Genomic DNA, 18,443 nt, shown 5'->3' on the forward strand with positions numbered 1-18,443 from the left:
AATCCTATTTTTTCTGTCATCTATCTGGGGTATCCTCAGCTACAGCTGTGCACAAATCTTTTTGACCAAAACTGGCATCTCTGTCTACAAAAACATTACATTTGTGGAACTTCATAACAGTATAAATTGAGGACCAGTTGGCCACCTTGCATAATTGCTGCACAGAGGCACTGTGTAGCACCACCCAAGAGGCACTCACTGATCTGGTGGAATGGGCCACCTGGCTATCTGAAATTAGGGTCCCCTCCGAAACACACACTTGTCGGATGGTTGCCGAGAAAGAAAAGAAATTTAGATTACTACACAACACCACAAACCTGAAGAGACAATGGAGTTATGTAAAATTATAAATAAATAAGAATAGTTGTTTGATCACATCAGAGTGTTGTCACCTCTTTTATACAGTATGTATCTCATAGTATTAATAATGGCCACAGGCCAAACGTAAGATAGGAGCAATATATTGAAACTTATTAATACATTTTATTCGGACAAGCAGATAACCTTGTATTACAACAGAGCTTTAAACAGCATGATTAAAGACTGCAGTGCTTCAGGGAGCACAAGCAGATATGTACATGTATATGAAGACCAATAGTGATGCACCTCGTAGCTGATCTTAAATCAAGTTAAAAACAAAAAGGAAAAAAAAAAACCTTGACTTGAAGTACATGAACTAATACATTTCCTTCAGGCCATGACCAGCATGAAAACAATTAGAACAGAGGTACTGAACAGCAATGTTGCCTGCCTATACATACAGCAATATGCTGCATTTAAAGGAATAAAATCAGTTTCTAGTGTAGTGTTAGCACTGAGCCCTTAAGAAAAAGAAGGTACACTCCTTTTTTCTCACTTTACACACATCCCCCAGAAAGGAAACTATTCACACGTTAAGAAAGTGATGGGGTAATACATTTTTAATAAAAACCCCATTGCAACTAATACTGGAAATTCTCTACAATGATTTGGAACAGGCTAGCTGGGAGAATTCACTGAAGGCCATTGCCCACAGACAATCATTGCCTGTTGCATGACAAACCATATTACTACCCCATTCTTAATGTGGGTTCCGGCCTATCGCATAGTACATAGATGCAAGCACTTCAGTACCAGCTCCAGCAGGGACATAATAAGTGAACAATTGGGCTGAATGATGACAACCTAAAGTAGAATTTAATTTCCTAGTAGACAAAGTTCCTCATCAGCCACTTCAAGTTTTTTGACATCTCAGGAAGACAGAAGATTTAAGGCTTTGGTGGCAATCCTCTGAGAGTTCATTTTTACTCTTCCCTCCTAATGTAGAATAGGAAACCAATACAATAAAGCAGTTAAAGGCCTGTCTTGGATTAGAGTTCGAGGCAGCCTTTCTAAAAATGTCCATTAGTAGGTGGAAGAAGCAGTGCTCATGGCATCTTCGGCAAGTTTGGTGCTAGCAGGATGTATACTGGCAAAGTACTTGACATCATTATCATAATCCATCTGTAAAGCCACAATTGTTTGCTCCACAGCTTCCTGGTGGGAATTGGCAGAAGTCAAGAAGTATTCTGGGAAAAGAAATATGGTATATTAGACTTCATACTCTTCAATGCGTTTCCAAATTAAACTCATTTGACAATACGCAGTGTTCATTTCACATTGCAGTCACTTCAATGTTCAAGAGGAGATAAATCTGAAAAATAATTGGCACAATAGTGGCACATTACTGAATAGCAACATCAGCTGCTGCTGGACAGATTCTCTGCACCTTTTCAAACTTATGCTGGGACCTTTGTTAATATTTTGACTTTGGTTGACAATATTGTGCGATTATCAGGCAGGATATACAGTGCATCCAGAAAGTATTCACAGTGCTTCACTTTTTCCACATTTTGTTATGTTACAGCCTTATTCCAAAATGGAATAAATTCATTTTTGTCCTAAAAATTCTACAAACAATACCCCATAATGACAACGTGTAAAAAGTTTGAGGTTTTTGCAAATTTAATTTATAAAAAAACAAAACTAAGAAATCACATGTACATAAATATTCACAGCCTTTGCCATGAAGCTCAAAATTGAGCTCAGGTGCATCCTGTTTCTACTGATCATCCTTGAGATGTTCCTACAGCTTAATTGGAGTCTACCTGTGGTAAATTCAGTTGATTGGACATGATTTTGAAAGGCATACATACACCTGTCTATATAAGGTCCCACACTTGACTGTGCATGTCAGAGCACAAACCAAGCATGAAGTCCAAGGAATTGTCTGTAGACCTCCGAGACAGGATTGTCCCTCGGCACAAATCTGGGGAAGGGTACAGAAAAATATCTGCTGCTTTGAAGGTCCCAATGAGCACAGTGGCCTCCATCATCCATAAATGGAAGAAGTTCGGAACCACCAGGAGTCTTCCTAGATTTGGCCGGTCATCTAAACTGAGCGATCGGGGGAGAAGGGCCCGAGTCAGTGAGGTGACCAAGAACCCGATGGTCACACTGTCAGAGCTACAGCATTCCTCTGTGGAGAGAGAACCTTCTAGAAGGACAACCATCTCTGCAGCAATCCACCAACCAGGCCTGTATGGTAGAGTGGCCAGATGGAAGCCCGCCTGGAGTTTGCCAAAATGCACCTGAAGGACTCATCGGACCATGAGAAACAAAATTCTCTGTTCTGATGAGACAAAGATTGAACTCTTTGGCGTGAATGCCAGGCGTTATGTTTGGAGGAAACCAGGCACCGCTCATCACCAGGCCAATACCACCCCTACAGTGAAGCATGGTGGTGGCAGCATCATGCTGTGGGGATGTTTTTCAGTGGCAGGAACTGGGAGACTAGTCAGGATAGAGGGAAAGATGAATGCAGCAATGTACAGACATCCTGGATGAAAACCTGCTACATAGCGCTCTTGACCTCAGACTGGGACGACGGTTCATCTTTCAGCAGGACAACGACCCTAAGCACATAGCCAAGATATCAAAGGAGAGACTTGAGGACAACTCTGTGAAAGTCCTTGAGTGGCCCAAGCCAGAGCCCAGATTTGAATCCGATTGAACATCTCTGGAGAGATCTGAAAATGGCTGTGCACCAACGATTCCCATGCAACCTGATGGAGCTAGAGAGGTGCTGCAAAGAGGAATGGGCGAAACTGTCCAAAGATAGGTGTGCCAAGCTTGTGGCATCATATTCAAAAAGACTTGAGGCTGTAATTGCTGCATCAACAAAGTATTGAGCAAAGGCTGTGAATACTTATCTACATGTGATTTCTTAGGTTTTTTTTTTTTATTCAATTTGCAAAAATCTCAAAAAAACTGTACACATTGTCATTATGGGGTATTGTATGTAGAATTTTGAGGACAAAAATTAATTTATTCCATTTTTGAATAAGGCTGTAGCATAAAATGTGGAAAAAGTGAAGCGCTGTGAATACTTTCCGGATGCACTGTATAGGAATCTCACCAACCTGGAGATATAAATGGAAAGTCACTCACCAAATACTACAATAAATATGGCTCTATTATATAAAGGATAGTTTACAGATGTTGGTTTTACTAAACAAATGTTAAACCCTGTGGTCTGACTAAACCGAAATCTGATGATAATTTTAGGTAGATACAGCAGGAACAGAAGCTCATTCAGCATCAAATAAAGCTAAAAAAACTTTGAAAACCTTTAAATAAAAAGAAATTAAGCAAAATAAAGTTTTGTTTGCAATTGGGGAAAAAGATATATATACACCCTTCTCCCAAAACTGGTGCAGTATAATAGACATGGTTATACAACGGAGTTTTGAAAATGGATCAGACCAATCACTGACAGTAGATACTCGCAGGCAACCAAAGGAATATATAAATATATAAAGAATAAAGTATTCGCTCACCTTTTTCTAACAGGGTTTGCTTCAAAGTCTTTGCAAGGAGGACTCTGACATTTGGTACTCTATCAGAGGCAAGCTGCAGTAGATGAGGCATTAAATGCATAGCAAACTGCTCCATAGGAATACAGTCATCTTCAATGAGAGCCTGTCAAACCAAACAGCAAGAAAATATACAATTGAATAAAAAAAAACAAAAAGCCTGCTGTGCGACATATATATCATTATTTATAATAAAAACAGAAGTTTCAGCCAAGGTTTCATTTTATCACACTATATTTTATTATTATACATTAATTTCTAATTCCACATCATATTATAGTGCTATGAAAAAATATGGTGTACTACAATTTTTAAGCCTTGGACTATTGCGACAGACCATTTTTACTATTTAATTTTCCACCCATGACCAGCATGCTGCAGATTACACCTTAAGCCAACCGGAGGAATCTGTCAGCAATGCTTGCTGCAAGGGCTTCTCTGCTAAATGACTGAATGGATCACTAGATGATTCTAGATGGGTGTCCATCATCTGCCTGTTATTGGGAAATCCAGATGGTAATATTCAATGCTACACATCGTTTTGATATCACATTATATATTCCATCATTAAGATATTCCAGTACAGGTTGAGTCTCCCATATCCAAATATTCAGAAATACGGAATATAAGTAGCATGACTGAGAAAGTGAAATCTTTGCTTTCTGATGGTTCAATGTACACAAACTTTTTTTAAAGCACAAAATTATTAAAATACAGTATAAAATAACCTTCTGGCTGTGTGTATAAGGTGTATATGAAACATAAATGAATTTCATATATGTACACAAACTTTTTTTTGATGCTGAAAATTATTAAAAATATTGTATAAAATGACCTGCAGGCTGTGTGTATAAGGTGTATATGAAGCATAAATGCATTCTGTGTTTAGATTTGGGTCCCATTCCCAAGATATTTCATTATGGTATGCAATTATTCCGAAATACGGAATATTCCAATATTCAAAATACCCCTGGTCCCAAGCATTTTGGATATGGGAGACTCAACCTGTACATTAGTGGCTGGCCCGCTGGAGACTGATTCAATTGACTTTTCATTCATTGGATCCTGAAATCACTCCTTTTGTTTTACTTGGATGTCTTGAATACTTGCTCCTTTTCATAGTCAAAGGAGGATTATGATGATGCACTATCAAATGTTATATTAAATATTTGAATTTAATATGTAAAGTATTTTACACATTTATACTTCTATCTGGATAGAGCGGTTTCCACCATTGTTTTAGTATAACATTTCTTGCAGAGTTATTTAGAAATATATTTCTCGTCTTGCCTAGTGTGGAGCTCATACGCATGCACTTCTACCACATCACATTTAAGGAAATAAAACTTGCCATGTTTCTAGTTATCTAGAGCACACAAGTAAGGCAAGAAAAGTAGTCCAGATATTTCATATATATCACTGATGCTGGCCAAACACGCTACAATTATCGGGCGATCCGCCTGATATCGGCGGATCGCCCCGATAATTGTAGCGTGTAGGGGGGCGACCGAGGGTTAAATATTGCTCGGTTGGGCATGCCGGATTATCCAGCATGCCTGTTCGATGCGATATTTCCCGGTAAGCTGTCGGCCGCATCGGGCAGTGAATGCCCAGCCGCGGCCGACAGACAGACATTTCCTGTGTTCCTTTCTACGGAAGGAACATGGAAATGTCTCCTCCCCCGGGGGCGGAGCGCGGATGTCTGCCGAATACACTGTGAGAGAAATCTCACAGTGTATGCTGGCGACATCTGCGGCTGGCAGCCGGCCAGATAAAATGTCTGTCGGTCTGACAGGCATTTTATCTGGCCGTGTATGCCCACCATGAGAAATGCTTTCAAAGAAGGTAAGGTTGAAGAAGGTAAGGTTGAAGAAGGTGAATCCTGATGATAGTGTCTAGAACACTGAAACGTTGAAAGCACAAACACACAACCGTTCAAAAGTTTGGGGTCACATAGAAAAGTCCTTATTTTTGAAAGAAAAGCACAGTGTTTTTTTTTTTCTTCAATGAAGATAACATTAAATTAATCAGAAATACACTCTATACATTGTTAATGTGGTAAACGACTATACTAGCTGCAAACGTCTGGTTTTTAAAGGAATATCTATATAGGTGTATAGAGACCCATTTCCAGCAACCATCACTCCAGTGTTCTAATGGTACACTGTGTTTGCGAAGCGCGTTAGAAGACTAATGGATGATTAGAAACACCCTTGTGCAAAAGCGCTCACGAGCAGGGACCTCTTCCTTCATGTGCTTCTCTTTACATTTTCTTCTACTCTCTACTCCCCATTAGGGCACCTAACACGGGACCGCCAATTCCCGGCAGCTTATCGTGAGTGCTTTAATCACTATTTCAGCAATGTATATAAGTTGTGTCCTTGTCCTGTACTGTATGTTACTTGTTTCTTGCTCACCTATTAGTTCTATGTTCTATGTACTATGTAAGGCGCTGCGGAACACTTGTGGCGCCATATAAATAAAGGATAATAAATAAATAAAAATTATGTTAGCACAACTGAAAATGGATTTGCTCGTTAGAGAAGCTATAAAACTGGCCTTCCTTTGAGCTAGTTGAGTATCTGGAGCATCACATTTGTGGGTTCGCTTATACTCTCCAAATGGCCAGAAGGAGAGAACTTTCATGCGAAACTCGAGAGTCGATTCTTGTTCTTGGAAATGAAGGCTATTCCATGCGAGGAAGTTGCCAAGAAACTGAACATTTCCTACAACGGTGTGTACTACTCCCTTCAGAGAACAGCACAAAACTGGCTCTAATCAGAGTAGAAAGAGAAGTGGGAGGCCCTGATGCACAACTGTGCAAGAAGACAAGTACATTAGAGTCTCTAGTTTGAGAAATAGACGCCTCACAAGTCCTCAACTGGCAGATTCATTAAATGGTACCCTCAAAACGCCAGTGTCAACGTCTACAGTGAAGAGGCGACTCCAGGATGTTGGCCTTCTAGGCAGCGTGGCAAAGAAAAAGCCATATCTGAGACTGGCCAATAAAAGAATAAAAAAATTTGGACAAAAGAACACAGACATTGGACAGAGGAATATTGGAAAAAAGTGTTATGGACAGACGAATCGAAGTTTGAGGTGTTTGGATCACACAGAACAACATTTGTGAGATGCAGGACAAGTGAAAAGATGCTGGAAGAGTGCCTGACGCCATCTGTCAAGCACGGTGGAGGTAATGTGATGGTCTGGGGCTGCTTTGGTGCTGGTAAAGTGGGAGATTTGTACAAGATAAAAGGGATTTTGAATAAGGAAGGCTATAACCCCATTTTGCAATGCCATGCCATATCCTGTTGACAGCGCTTGATTGGAGCCAATTTCCCACTCCAACAGGACAATGACCCAAAGCACACCTCCAAATTATGCAAGAACTATTTATGGAAGAAGCAGGCAGCTGGTATTCTGTCTGTATTGGAGTGGCCAGCGCAGTCACCAGATCTCAACCCCATTGAGCTCTTGTGGGAGCAGCTTGACCGTATGGTACGCAAGAAGGGCCCATCAAGCCAATCCAACTTGTGGGAGGTGCTTCAGGAAGCGTGGGGTGAAATTTCTTCAGATTACCTCAACAAATTAACAGCTAGAATGCCAAAGGTCTGCAATGCTATAATTACAAAAAAAGAAGCATTCTTTGATGAAAGCAAAGTTTGACAGACAAAATTATTATTTCAAATAAAAATCATCATTTCTAACCTTGCCAATGTTTACTATATGTTCTGTTCATTTTGCCACTCATTTGATAAATAAAAGTCAGTAAAACGCGAAATTGTCTGGGTGACCCCAAACTTTTGAACAGGTGTGTGTATGTATACTGTCTCTTAATTTAAGATTGCATTGGAGGGTATAAATGACAGCTGAATAATAATAAAAAATCCCTCTTCCTCCCCCCGTTAAGGGATTTTTTAAATTATTATTCAGCTGTAATTTATACCCTCCAATGTAATCTTAAATTAAGAGAGCGTATACAGGAGGCCTATATTTTAATTGGAATATGCCCACTAATCAGAATATGCATACTAATTATGTTCCTTTTCTATCATAGTAATACTAAACTGAACAATGGCGACTATTAAGAAATTCTATTAGAGGAGACCGTTGACTTTTTTTAGAACATTAATAGGATGGCGACCTGGTTGCTATGACAGCTGTGGAACGCAAGTGCAACGTAGTGGAGTGTGTGTCCAGGCCGATCCACGCGTGCGCAGTGTGAGGACCTCCACATGGGGAGAGGGCGCAGCAGCCAGTGACGGGAAATGGAGCCCAGAGCGGGCGGATGTGACGTGAGGAGGCTGCTTCGGTGATGGGCAGAAGTCAGATGATATATCCGGGAAGACGCAGCCGAGTAAAAGGGTGGATGTGACATGCGACAACCACATGGAGATAGGCGGAAGTGCCTCTTAGACCTATAAAGAATGGGCCTTTCTATCCCCCCTCCCCCCCTTACATCACACCTTATGTGTAGATGGCTCTGTGGACAAAGACTAAGAAAGGCCACACATAAAAATACATAGAGGGGTTTGATTATGGAACGAAGGGCAAGAGTCCGGATATCAGAAACCGGAAGTGAGGTCACCAGTGAGTGTAACGAAAAGCAATTCAGTGCTGATTGACTGGGGTATAAAGAGCAGTCACCCCAGGTTAGCAGCAGCCTTTGATGAAGTCAATTGGTGGACAAAACGCGTTGGGAAGCTGCCGCTTGCCTAAATGAACTACTAAAGATAAGCACCTTATGAATTACTGAATTTTTTTGGAATCCTTTTAAACCTTTCTGGAGAAATATATATAAAAAAAAGTTTTTGTTTTTCTTTACTTATTGTCATGTGCTAATATCAATTGCCTTGTATCATATTTTGTATTGTTTATGTATTATTCATAAGGGACATTTGCAATATTTATAGCAACTTTGCACTTTACTGTACGCAATATTTGCACACGGGACTGAACTGATTTGAAGGCATTGCCAGAGCCCATTGAGCACGTGGGGGCTCATTACTCTATTTTCATGTCTCTAATGTTGTATGTTTTTTAATCATAGTGAATAAAAATTGTTAATTTTTCAAGTTTTCCACGCTCTATACGTTTTTGCGCATAACTACTTTGCACTTATTATTCACATTGTGGTATATTTTCACTACATTTGTACGCCAGTTGCTAAGACCTTATACACTTTTTCCATATAAAAAAAAAATAAATTATATATATATATATATATATATATATATATATTATACACACACACACATATATATATATACATACACACACACACACACACACACATACTCAATAGACAAAATAGAAGTGTTCCTTGCGCAATACAGATATGGTCTACCATCACACCCTGTGGTTAACTGCAGATTCAGCACTCTCACAGAATGAGATTACTGTCACTCACAAAATGGTGGAGCTGCTAATTCAAAGAATGTGTGCTCATTGGAATAAACACATGCAGTCTATGCAACTGAGGTTTGAGCAGTTATGTGGCTCCCACTCAGTGCCCACAATCTTCCCATTTGATCACCAAAACAATCTCAATGGCTTCCAATATCCATCTCACTGCATACATTTATCTCATTTAGAATACACGTTCAGCTCCCTTATTTTTAAAAAGATCATACTCTGTCTATGCATGTACACTTTCTTCCCCTATATGCCTCCATGCTGCTATATATTTCCCAACCCTACTGCTGTGTTGTCTCCCAACTGTGATAGTCTGTGTTCCCTCATCCGCACAGCCCTGCATCCGTGCCTTCTCCACAGCCACTTTGCTGTTTCTCTCACCTGTGACACTCTTTCTTCCTCCATCTGCACTACTCTGGTCCCCCACCCATGCAACTCTGTCTCCCCGCACCATTCTGTCTTCCTCCCCCATCCACACCAATCTGTCTTCCCCAATCCCTACTGCTGTGTGGTCTCCGAACTATGGTAGTCTCTGTTCTCTCATCCGCACCAATCTGTCTTTCACCATCTGAACCGCCCAGCATCCGTGCCACTCTGTTTCCCTCTGCACCACTGCCTTCCTTTCCTCTGTGGCACTCTTTCTTCCTCCATCTGCACCACTCTGTCCCCCCCAACTGTGCAACTCTGAATCCTCCCCCCACCCACACTATGTGTTCCTACCCACCACACTAATCTGTCTTCCCCAATCCCTACAGTTGTGTGTTCTCCTATTTGTGCTAGTCTGTATTCCCTTATCAGCACCAATCTGTATTTACCCATCTGCACTGCTCTGTCTTCTCATGTCCATGCCACTCTCTTCCCCCATCCACGTCGCTGTCCCCCCAAACCATGTCACTTTGTTTCCCCATATCCGCATCACTGTTTTCCACCCATCTGCATTACATTGGTAACCCCCCTCCTCTGTACTGCTTAACCTTCCCTCCTCTACATGCCTTTGTGTCTCACCTATCCACGCTGCCGTGACTCCTCCCCCCATCCACACCGATCTATTTTCTGCTTTGACCTCAGTTGCATAGACTGCATGTGTATTCCAAAGAGCACACAATTCTGTGAATTAGCAGCTCCACCATTTTGTGAGTGACAGCAATCTCATTCTGTGAGAGTGCTGAATCTGCAGTTAACCACAGGGTGTGATGGCATACCATATCTGTATTGCGCAAGGAACACGTCCATTATGGCATCAGCCTTAATGGGACATGTGAAACCGTAAGGTTTTTTGTCTATGGAATTTCATAGCTTTTTTAAAATGTATTAACTATCAGGGTTTGGATGAGCAAACCGGGCCACCTGCAGGGGAGAAGGGCAACAAAAAGGTACACTAACGCAGGTGGAAGAGGGGACAGCACACAGGAGGTTGGTTTTGGAGGTGCAGAGTACGAGACAGCTGTAGGCGTGTGGGGTAGTAGCAGCAGCGTTGGTACAGAGCAGTGGCTGCGGTGCAGTGCAAAGGGGGCATCAGTGGGCGACAGAGGGCTCACTGGTAGTGCGTATGCACCTGAGAAATTCAAATCAATAAGTCACAGATGCACAAATGCAGCAGTGAGATCCATCCATGCATCTGATAAAAATAGGTGTAAAAATAAAAAAATAAAAGCGTAGCCCCGCCCCCTAGAAGACAACTAGCAACGGGCTTTGGAGCCCCAGTACTGGTTGTGCTACATACAGGGTACAAATGACGTAGGGGTCCCTCATATGAAGCACAACCAGCACCAGGCTTTTGAGAACCAGTCCTGGTTGCCAAAATATGGGGGACAAATGACGTAGGGGTCCCCGGTATTTGACGCAACCAGCACTGGGCTCTTAGTCGGTCCTGGTTCTGGAAATACAGGGGGGAAAAATGCATATGGCCCCCCTGTATTTCCTAGAACCAGCACCGGACCATTTCTAGCAGGGGGTGATGCCACAGCCAGGGGAGCCCTTTCACCGGGCCCCCCAGCCAAAGCATCACCTCTGACTGCCAGTCAGCCCAGGCCGGGGATCCCAGGGGAGTTGGGGGACCCCCCCCTCTCCAGGGCACCCCAGGCCCAGGCTGATAGCCCGGGGCTATCCCCAGCAGTGCTGGGTTGATTTGTGTTATGAATGAATAGACAAATATTGTCTTTTGCAGTAGTACTGCAGGTTCCAGCAGGTATCCCCCGCATACTGGCACTTGGAGAACCACAAGTACCAGCAGACGGGGCCCTAAGGGCCTGCTGGTACCTATAGTACCCCTGCAAAAGAAATATTAAAATAAAACAGAGACACCGTTTTTTAAAATATTTTATTTAGCGGGACCTTCACCTGGGGGGCGGCAGCCTTAAGCTCTTTTATATGGCTGCCGCTCCCTCTTCTATGGCGTCTTCACCTGGAGGGCGATGGCCTTTAAGCTCTATTTCCTGGCCGTCTCCCATCCAGGGTTTCTGCTGCGTCTTCTATCTTCTGTCTTCAGCAGCTCTTCTCTGCTGCCTCCCCGCCGCCGTGTGCGGCAACTCGCGTCGGCAGTACTTAAGCATGCCGAGGCGGCGGGACAATGACGTCGCGAGCAGTGATTAGCTCGCGGCGGCCATCTTTGAATTTTAAAAATGGCGCTGAGGGCACGCTCGGTTCTCACCATTGAAGTCAATGGTGAGAACAGCTCATTGGCTGAGAGTCGGAAGGCACGCCACTCTCAGCCAATGAGCGCTCCGCACCGGAATTTATGTACTGAAATCCCGGGCGGAGCTGTCATTCATAGAGAACACTACTAATGTGCGAGGGTCCAGGTATCTTTTTTTTTTTTTGCCAAGACTGTGGATTGTGTGAAGAGGACCTGATCCACGCATAGGAGGAGGAGAGTATGGCATTTTTATTACAGGTACTCCCCATTGGATTATCTACTGGAGAAGAGGACAGAATGGCTTCAGGGATACTAGGCAAGTATGTGAGTACATGTGTGTGTGCGCATGTATGTTTTAATAAAATTGTACTTTTCTACGGTGTTGTGTTTTTTTAATATTGCTTTCGCTGTGGAACTAAAAGTACCAGCAAGTCCGTAATGCCCCGCATGCTCATACTCGTGGTTCTCCAAGTACCAGCATGCGGGGGAGCCTTGCTGGGAACTGTAGTTCCACAGCAAAAGCCAATATTATATTTAAATATGCACCACACTTTACATAATCAACCCCAGGACCCACCACCCAGGGGTGCTGGGGTTAGCTCCGGGCTATCAGCCTGGGGTGCCCTGAGGAGGGGGACCCCTTTATTGGAGGGGGGGTCCCCAACTGCCCAGGGATCCCCGGCCTGGGCTGACTAGCGATCAGGGGTGATGCTGCGGCTGGGGGGCCTGGTGAAAGGGCTCCCCTGGCTGTGGCATCACCCTCCCCCCGCAAGACCCTATGTATTTTTCCCTCTGTATTTCCAGAACTGGCTCAGCGCCCTGTGCTGGTTGCGCTAAATACAGGGGACCCCTACGTCATTTGTCCCCTGTATTTTGGCAACCAGGACAGGTTCTGAAAAGCCTGGTGCTGGTTGTGCTTAACACGGGGGACCCCTACGTCGTTTGTCCCCTGTATTTAGCACAACCAGTACTGGGGCTCCAAAGACCGGTGCTGGTTGTTTTCTGGGGGACGGGGCCACGCCATTTTTTTTTTTTATTAAACACAGAAGCAGGTATCATGAATCTACCAGATCAGAGCCTGCACTCTGTGTGATGCTACCTCCCACAGGTCCTAGCGTCTGCCCCACCGCCGTCCGCACTGCCGCCGCTAAAGCACGCTACTGTCCCCGGGTTCTGGCCGCAGCTAACGCCCGCTACCCCTCCCCCCGCGCCTTTCCCCTGGCAGCTAACGCCAGATTCTTTCACCCGAGCCCACCACCGCTAAAGCCCGCAATCGACGGCCATCTTTGTGCACCCAAGTGAAGCCATAGTTATTACATCTGCTGGAGGCTCCTACTGCGGCTGCGCAACAAGTTGAAAAGTCCTCTCTCTACAATGGCGCATTCTTGAGGTAATAGTTTAAAAACTATAACTTTCTAATTTACCTGAACCCCAAAAGCACGTATCCTGGCACAATAGCTACCTAATAAAACAAACCCCAAGTCTAAATTCCACCCCTACCCTGAGTTTTGCCTTCCCAAAAAAAACCCATAAACTACAGCAGAAAAGTGGTCCTAATTGAGAATGTCAGAAAAAAGTGACAGTTGGAGCTTTAGATTACTCCCAAATGCTAATTTTTTATGTTTTTGCCCTGAAATGTGGCATGCAGTACCCAGTGACAGTTCTACCCGGCCATGCCAAATTTCAGATCTGTACCTCCAATAGCTTTTGTGGTTTAGCCCCTTGAACACCCTGCCCCCCCCTCCGGAATTCTCTATGGAGAAATCTGTTTGTTTAGATGAAGCCTTAATATAAGGGCACGACTGTGCATATATATATATATATATATATATATATATATATATTTAATCAGACAAGTGCGAAAGGCATTTCTTTCCCGTTTAAAAAATAAAACTTGTATCTGGGATTAAACACTCAGACTTTGTAGAATGTCGATAACAAACATAAGACACAATTCGCAGCAATAATCGTGGCCACTTTTTTGCAACTCCAGTTTTGAGAATTTCAGTTACAAAGCAGAAACAATACAATACAACAACTTGTGCAGAACATGAAAACCTACCTGGCAAATGAATACAAATGTTTGTCGCCCAGACCATTTTGAGCTTCGGCAAAACTGCTCCACAAGCTTGTTCATAAGGTCCAGGACTAAAGCTGGAGTTGGCGCAAAGTACAGCTTCTTCACCGTTTCACTCACCTGCAAAACATACCGTTTACAAAACTATGATGTCACTGTTATTTTAAGTGGTTTGAGTAATGTAACCTAATGTGCAAAAACAGGATTTTGGTACTTACCGATAAATCCCTTTCTCCGATTCCATAGAGGACACTGGAGACCAAGAACAGTGAGGATATAGACGGTGCAAAGTGAGAGCTGGCACTTTAAATATTGAGACCAACAACCCCCCCCCTCCCTGTATATATGCCCTACAATCCCAGTCTCAGAAAACTGTGACCGAGGAGAGTTGAGAAAAAGAGGAGGCAGCGAAGCAAGTACACAGAACAGATGGAAAGGTTAGTATAACAGTAACACAACCAGAGAATCAAACAGTTCTCTAACAGTCATAATAGAAAATTACTCCAACCCTGGCAGGAAGGAACAGCGCAGGGTGGGCGTCCAGTGCCCCCTATGGATTCAGAGAAAGGGATTTATCGGTGGGTACCAAAATCTCCTTCATCCACTAGGGGAAACTGGAGACCAAAGACAGTGGGGACGTCCCAGAGCTCCTATTACGGGCGGGAAAGCGCTGAGAACCTTGCAAAAAAGGCAGGCCATACTGCTCTGCAGAGGCCGCAAACATGTGAAATCTATAACATAAGAATAAAAGGTATGCTGGCCAGACCAAGTAACCGCTCGGCAAAGCGGCGCCATGGAAACCCCGCGAGCAGTCGCCCACGGGGAACCCACGGAGCAAGTGGAAAGCGCTGTAATAGAAGGCGGAGGCTCCCTAGATTAAGTCACATATGCCTGTCTGATGGTCAGACGAATCCAGCGGGCCAGCGACGGTCTTGAAGCTGGCCAACCAGGACGAGCAGCATTATTCAAAACAAAAAGTGTGTGTCTGGTTGCAGTCCTCTCCACATAAATACGAAGAGCCCTAACATCCAAGGATCATGACGAATGAGAATCTTGTGCAAGAACCGGTACCAGAATAGGTTGGTTGATGTGGAAAGCCGAAACCACTCTAGGAAGAAAGTCCATTTTTGTAGGAAGTTCTGCTTGATCCTCGTGAAATACCAAGTCACGGTGGATGATAGGATAGAACTCCTAGTTCAGACACCCTCCTGGCTGAGGCCAGTGCGAGAAGAAGGGTTACCTTCCACTAAAGGTATGTTACCTCCACTGACTGCAAAGGTTTGAACAGAAGAGACTGTAAGAAGGAAAGTACGAGATTCACATCCCATGGAGCCGTAGGAGAAACAAATGGTGCTTGTAACAGAATCACACCTCGTAGAAAAAAGTCTGTACCTCCGATATTAAGGCCAACTTCTTCTGGAAGAAAACCATTAGAGCTGAAATATGAACTTTCAGAGAACCCAACCCCAGACCGGTTGAGAAACCTGCTTGCAGAAAAAGCGGAAATCTGGCTAGTTGAATTGTGTAGGAGGAGCCCCCCTACGTTCACAGCAGGAAACATAAGCCTTCCACATACAGTGGCAATGTTTAGAAGTAACTTCCCTCCGAGCTCTAAGCATAGTAGGGACTACCCTGGATGGGATCCCTTTACTTCTCAAGATGGCCCTTTCAACAGCCACGTCGTCAAGCGTAGCCGCTTTAAGTCTGGATAGACTAAAGGACCCTACAGTAAGAGATCTTCTCTCCGAGAAAGTGTCCACGGATCGTCGATCAGCAGAAGTTGAAGGATGGAATACCAAGCTACCAATAGAACCTAGTTCTTCTATCTTGCATTCTACAAAGCATCAAAAATGAGAAGTGGAAACTGAGGAAACAGCTAGACAAGTTGGAACTGCCATGGTGTTGACAATGCGCCACTGCCATTGCCTCCGGGTGTCTCGTCCTAGAGCAGTAGAGAGGCTTTTGATTTTTGTCTGGATGCCATGAGGTCGACCTGTAGACCAGCGGTTGAAAAAAAAAAAAAAACAACTGTGGAAATCGTGTCCATCCCCTGGATGCACCTCCTGCCAAATGAGGTAGTCTGCTTCCCCATATGCTACACCAGGAATGAAGATTGCAAAGATTGCCATTGCGAGCTTATTCGCCCAGGTTAGAAACCGGATTACTTCTTTTAAAGCCGCTCAACATCTGGTTCCGCCTTGGTTAATGTACACCACTGTCGTGGCATTGTCCGACTGGACCCTGAATGCTTGGCTCCGCAACAGGTGATCTGCTGTCTGAGTAGCGTAGAACACTGCCCGTAATTCCAATATGTTTATTGGCAGACTCGCTTCCTGTGATGTCCATCCTCTCAAATCGCATCTGTGGTGAGAAGAGTCCAAATCCCCACTCCGGATCTCTTTCTCTCCAGTAGGTGTATCGAGTTCAACCACCAGAGAAGGGATTATCAGAGTTCTGGTACTTAACCTTACCCGTTGGTGAAGGAAAAGATGGGATCCTGCCCACAGAGAGGAGGTCTAGCTGAAACTTCCTGGAGTGAGAGCACCGTAAGGAGTGTCCGAATGCCGCAACCATCTTCCCCAGGCGTTGAATTCAAACATGCATTGATACCTGACGATGGAAGTTGCTTCTTCCTGAGAGAGGAACACTCGTTGACGCAAGGTGTCCATGATCATTCCCAGAAACTGTAGCCTCTGCGTTGGCTGCAGGTGAGACTTGGGAAAATTCACGATCCACCCATGACGACTAAGAAGTCACTGAAATGATCCCTCAGCAGAAGATTATCCAGGTAAGGGTTAATAGTGATCCCCTGTATCCGAGGGAAAGTCCTCATCACAGCTATGACCTTTGTGAATACCCTGGGGACTGAATGAAAAGCCGAAGGCCTGACTCTGGAAAAGAGAATTCCGAAATAAGAATCTCAGAAACATCTGGGGAGGCGATCAGATAGGGATTCTTGATATCCAGAGATATGGTGAAATCGGCGTTCTCTAGTCCCACAATACCCGAGGGAAGGGACTCTATCTTAAACCTGAAAATCCTTAGGAATAGATTGAGATTATTTAAGTTCAGAGTAGGTCTGACCGAGCCGTCAGACTTCGGAACCATGAAGAGACTGGAGTAAAAAGTTAGTCCGGTCTGATGTCTGGGAACCTGGACCACCAATCTCATGGATAGAAGCTAGTGTATAGTTTGCTGTAAAACGATACTCCTGTCGGATGAAACTGGCAAACCTGTGGTAAAAAATCAAGGTAGAGGAGGAGACTAAAAATTCAAGCTTGTATCAGAGTGATAAGATCCCGGACCCAAGCGCACGTACAAGTTTCCATCCATACTATACTGAAGTCCTGAAGACGCGCTCCCACTCTGGGGTCCCCCGGGTGAAAGGAAAGCCCATCATGCACTAGGCTTAGTAGTACTGGTTGTTTAGACTCTGCCCCGAGCTCTGGAACCATGGAAAGTTAATGGACCTCTTGAACAACTCAGAGCACTAAATTACCGAAATGAGAGTCCAGAGTAAGGACTTCTAGGAGAAAAGGCCGCAGACGGAAGACAAGAGGATTTACCCCCAGTAGCTTGAGAAATCCTTTTATCTAGATCCACTGCAAGTAAAACCCTCTCCGCAAATGAAAGTTTTCACAGCTTTCTTCATATCTGCATCCGCCTTCAGCAGATTACAATAACAGGGCGCAGTATCACATCTGCAGCTGTATAAATGTAATTGAGAATATTCTTCAATCTACTGTCCGATGTCTTTAAAAAACATGGTCCCAGGACCGGTAGCATAGACTACTTAAACAGTCATGAATTGTAGCGGGAGCCTCACAAGATCTTTTTACAGGAAAAAGAGAAAAAGATTATAACCGCAGTGACATCTGAAATTTATCCGTAGGTTCCCAAGCAGTTTCCTTAGAAAGAAATACTGTGGAGTAGGACTAGTGTCCTCCTGTATCTGCAATACCTGCCGGATTGCAGAAAATAAAGCCTCTATCCTATATGACACTGTTTAGTGGTACGGGAAGGAGCCATGGTATTTAAAACCCATGGATATAGGTAATAGACTTTCCTGTAGAGACCTGACCTAGAAGCCCCTCTATCTTTCCGAGAATCCTCCAGCTCAGCAGAGAGATGTCATTGCTTAAGCCACAGTGCTCTACGCACCGAATTTACCTCCTGGAGGCGATAAGGCAAACGTCATTGGACGTTCCTTCAAGGTAAGACGTCTCACCTATATGCAATGCTAACGGAATAAGCTCCTTAACGGCAGCTTATCTCTATCAGCAAATTGCCCAAAGCTCATTTGCTTTGTTAGTGTAGCCTGCGCAGTCCCAGACAGCGAATCTGACATCCCTGAAGATTATCGTTCAAGATGCAATTTGCACAGGGAGAACACACAAACTCCACACAGACAGTGCCGCAGCGG

The 18,443-nt window shown here is 43.9% G+C and overlaps 1 protein-coding gene across 3 annotated transcripts in view; it reads right to left on the reverse strand.

Annotated features, from left to right (window-relative positions):
• Positions 1-463: 463 nt before the first annotated feature.
• Positions 464-18,443, reverse strand: part of PPP4R1 (protein phosphatase 4 regulatory subunit 1) — a 106,425-nt gene continuing 88,445 nt past the window's right edge. For all 3 annotated transcript variants that reach the window (XM_088469697.1, XM_088469696.1, XM_088469695.1), the window contains exons 18-20: positions 14,006-14,140; positions 3,858-3,999; positions 464-1,547 (exon numbers count right to left, since the gene is read on the reverse strand). In XM_088469697.1, the coding sequence (XP_088325823.1) occupies positions 1,384-1,547; positions 3,858-3,999; positions 14,006-14,140 (441 nt within the window). In that variant the 3' untranslated portion in view covers positions 464-1,383. The remainder of the gene's footprint in view (positions 1,548-3,857; positions 4,000-14,005; positions 14,141-18,443) is intronic.

This window comes from Taudactylus pleione, unplaced genomic scaffold (genome assembly GCF_031769625.1).
Source record: "Taudactylus pleione unplaced genomic scaffold, aTauple2 ptg000093l, whole genome shotgun sequence".
NCBI lineage: Eukaryota > Metazoa > Chordata > Amphibia > Anura > Myobatrachidae > Taudactylus > Taudactylus pleione.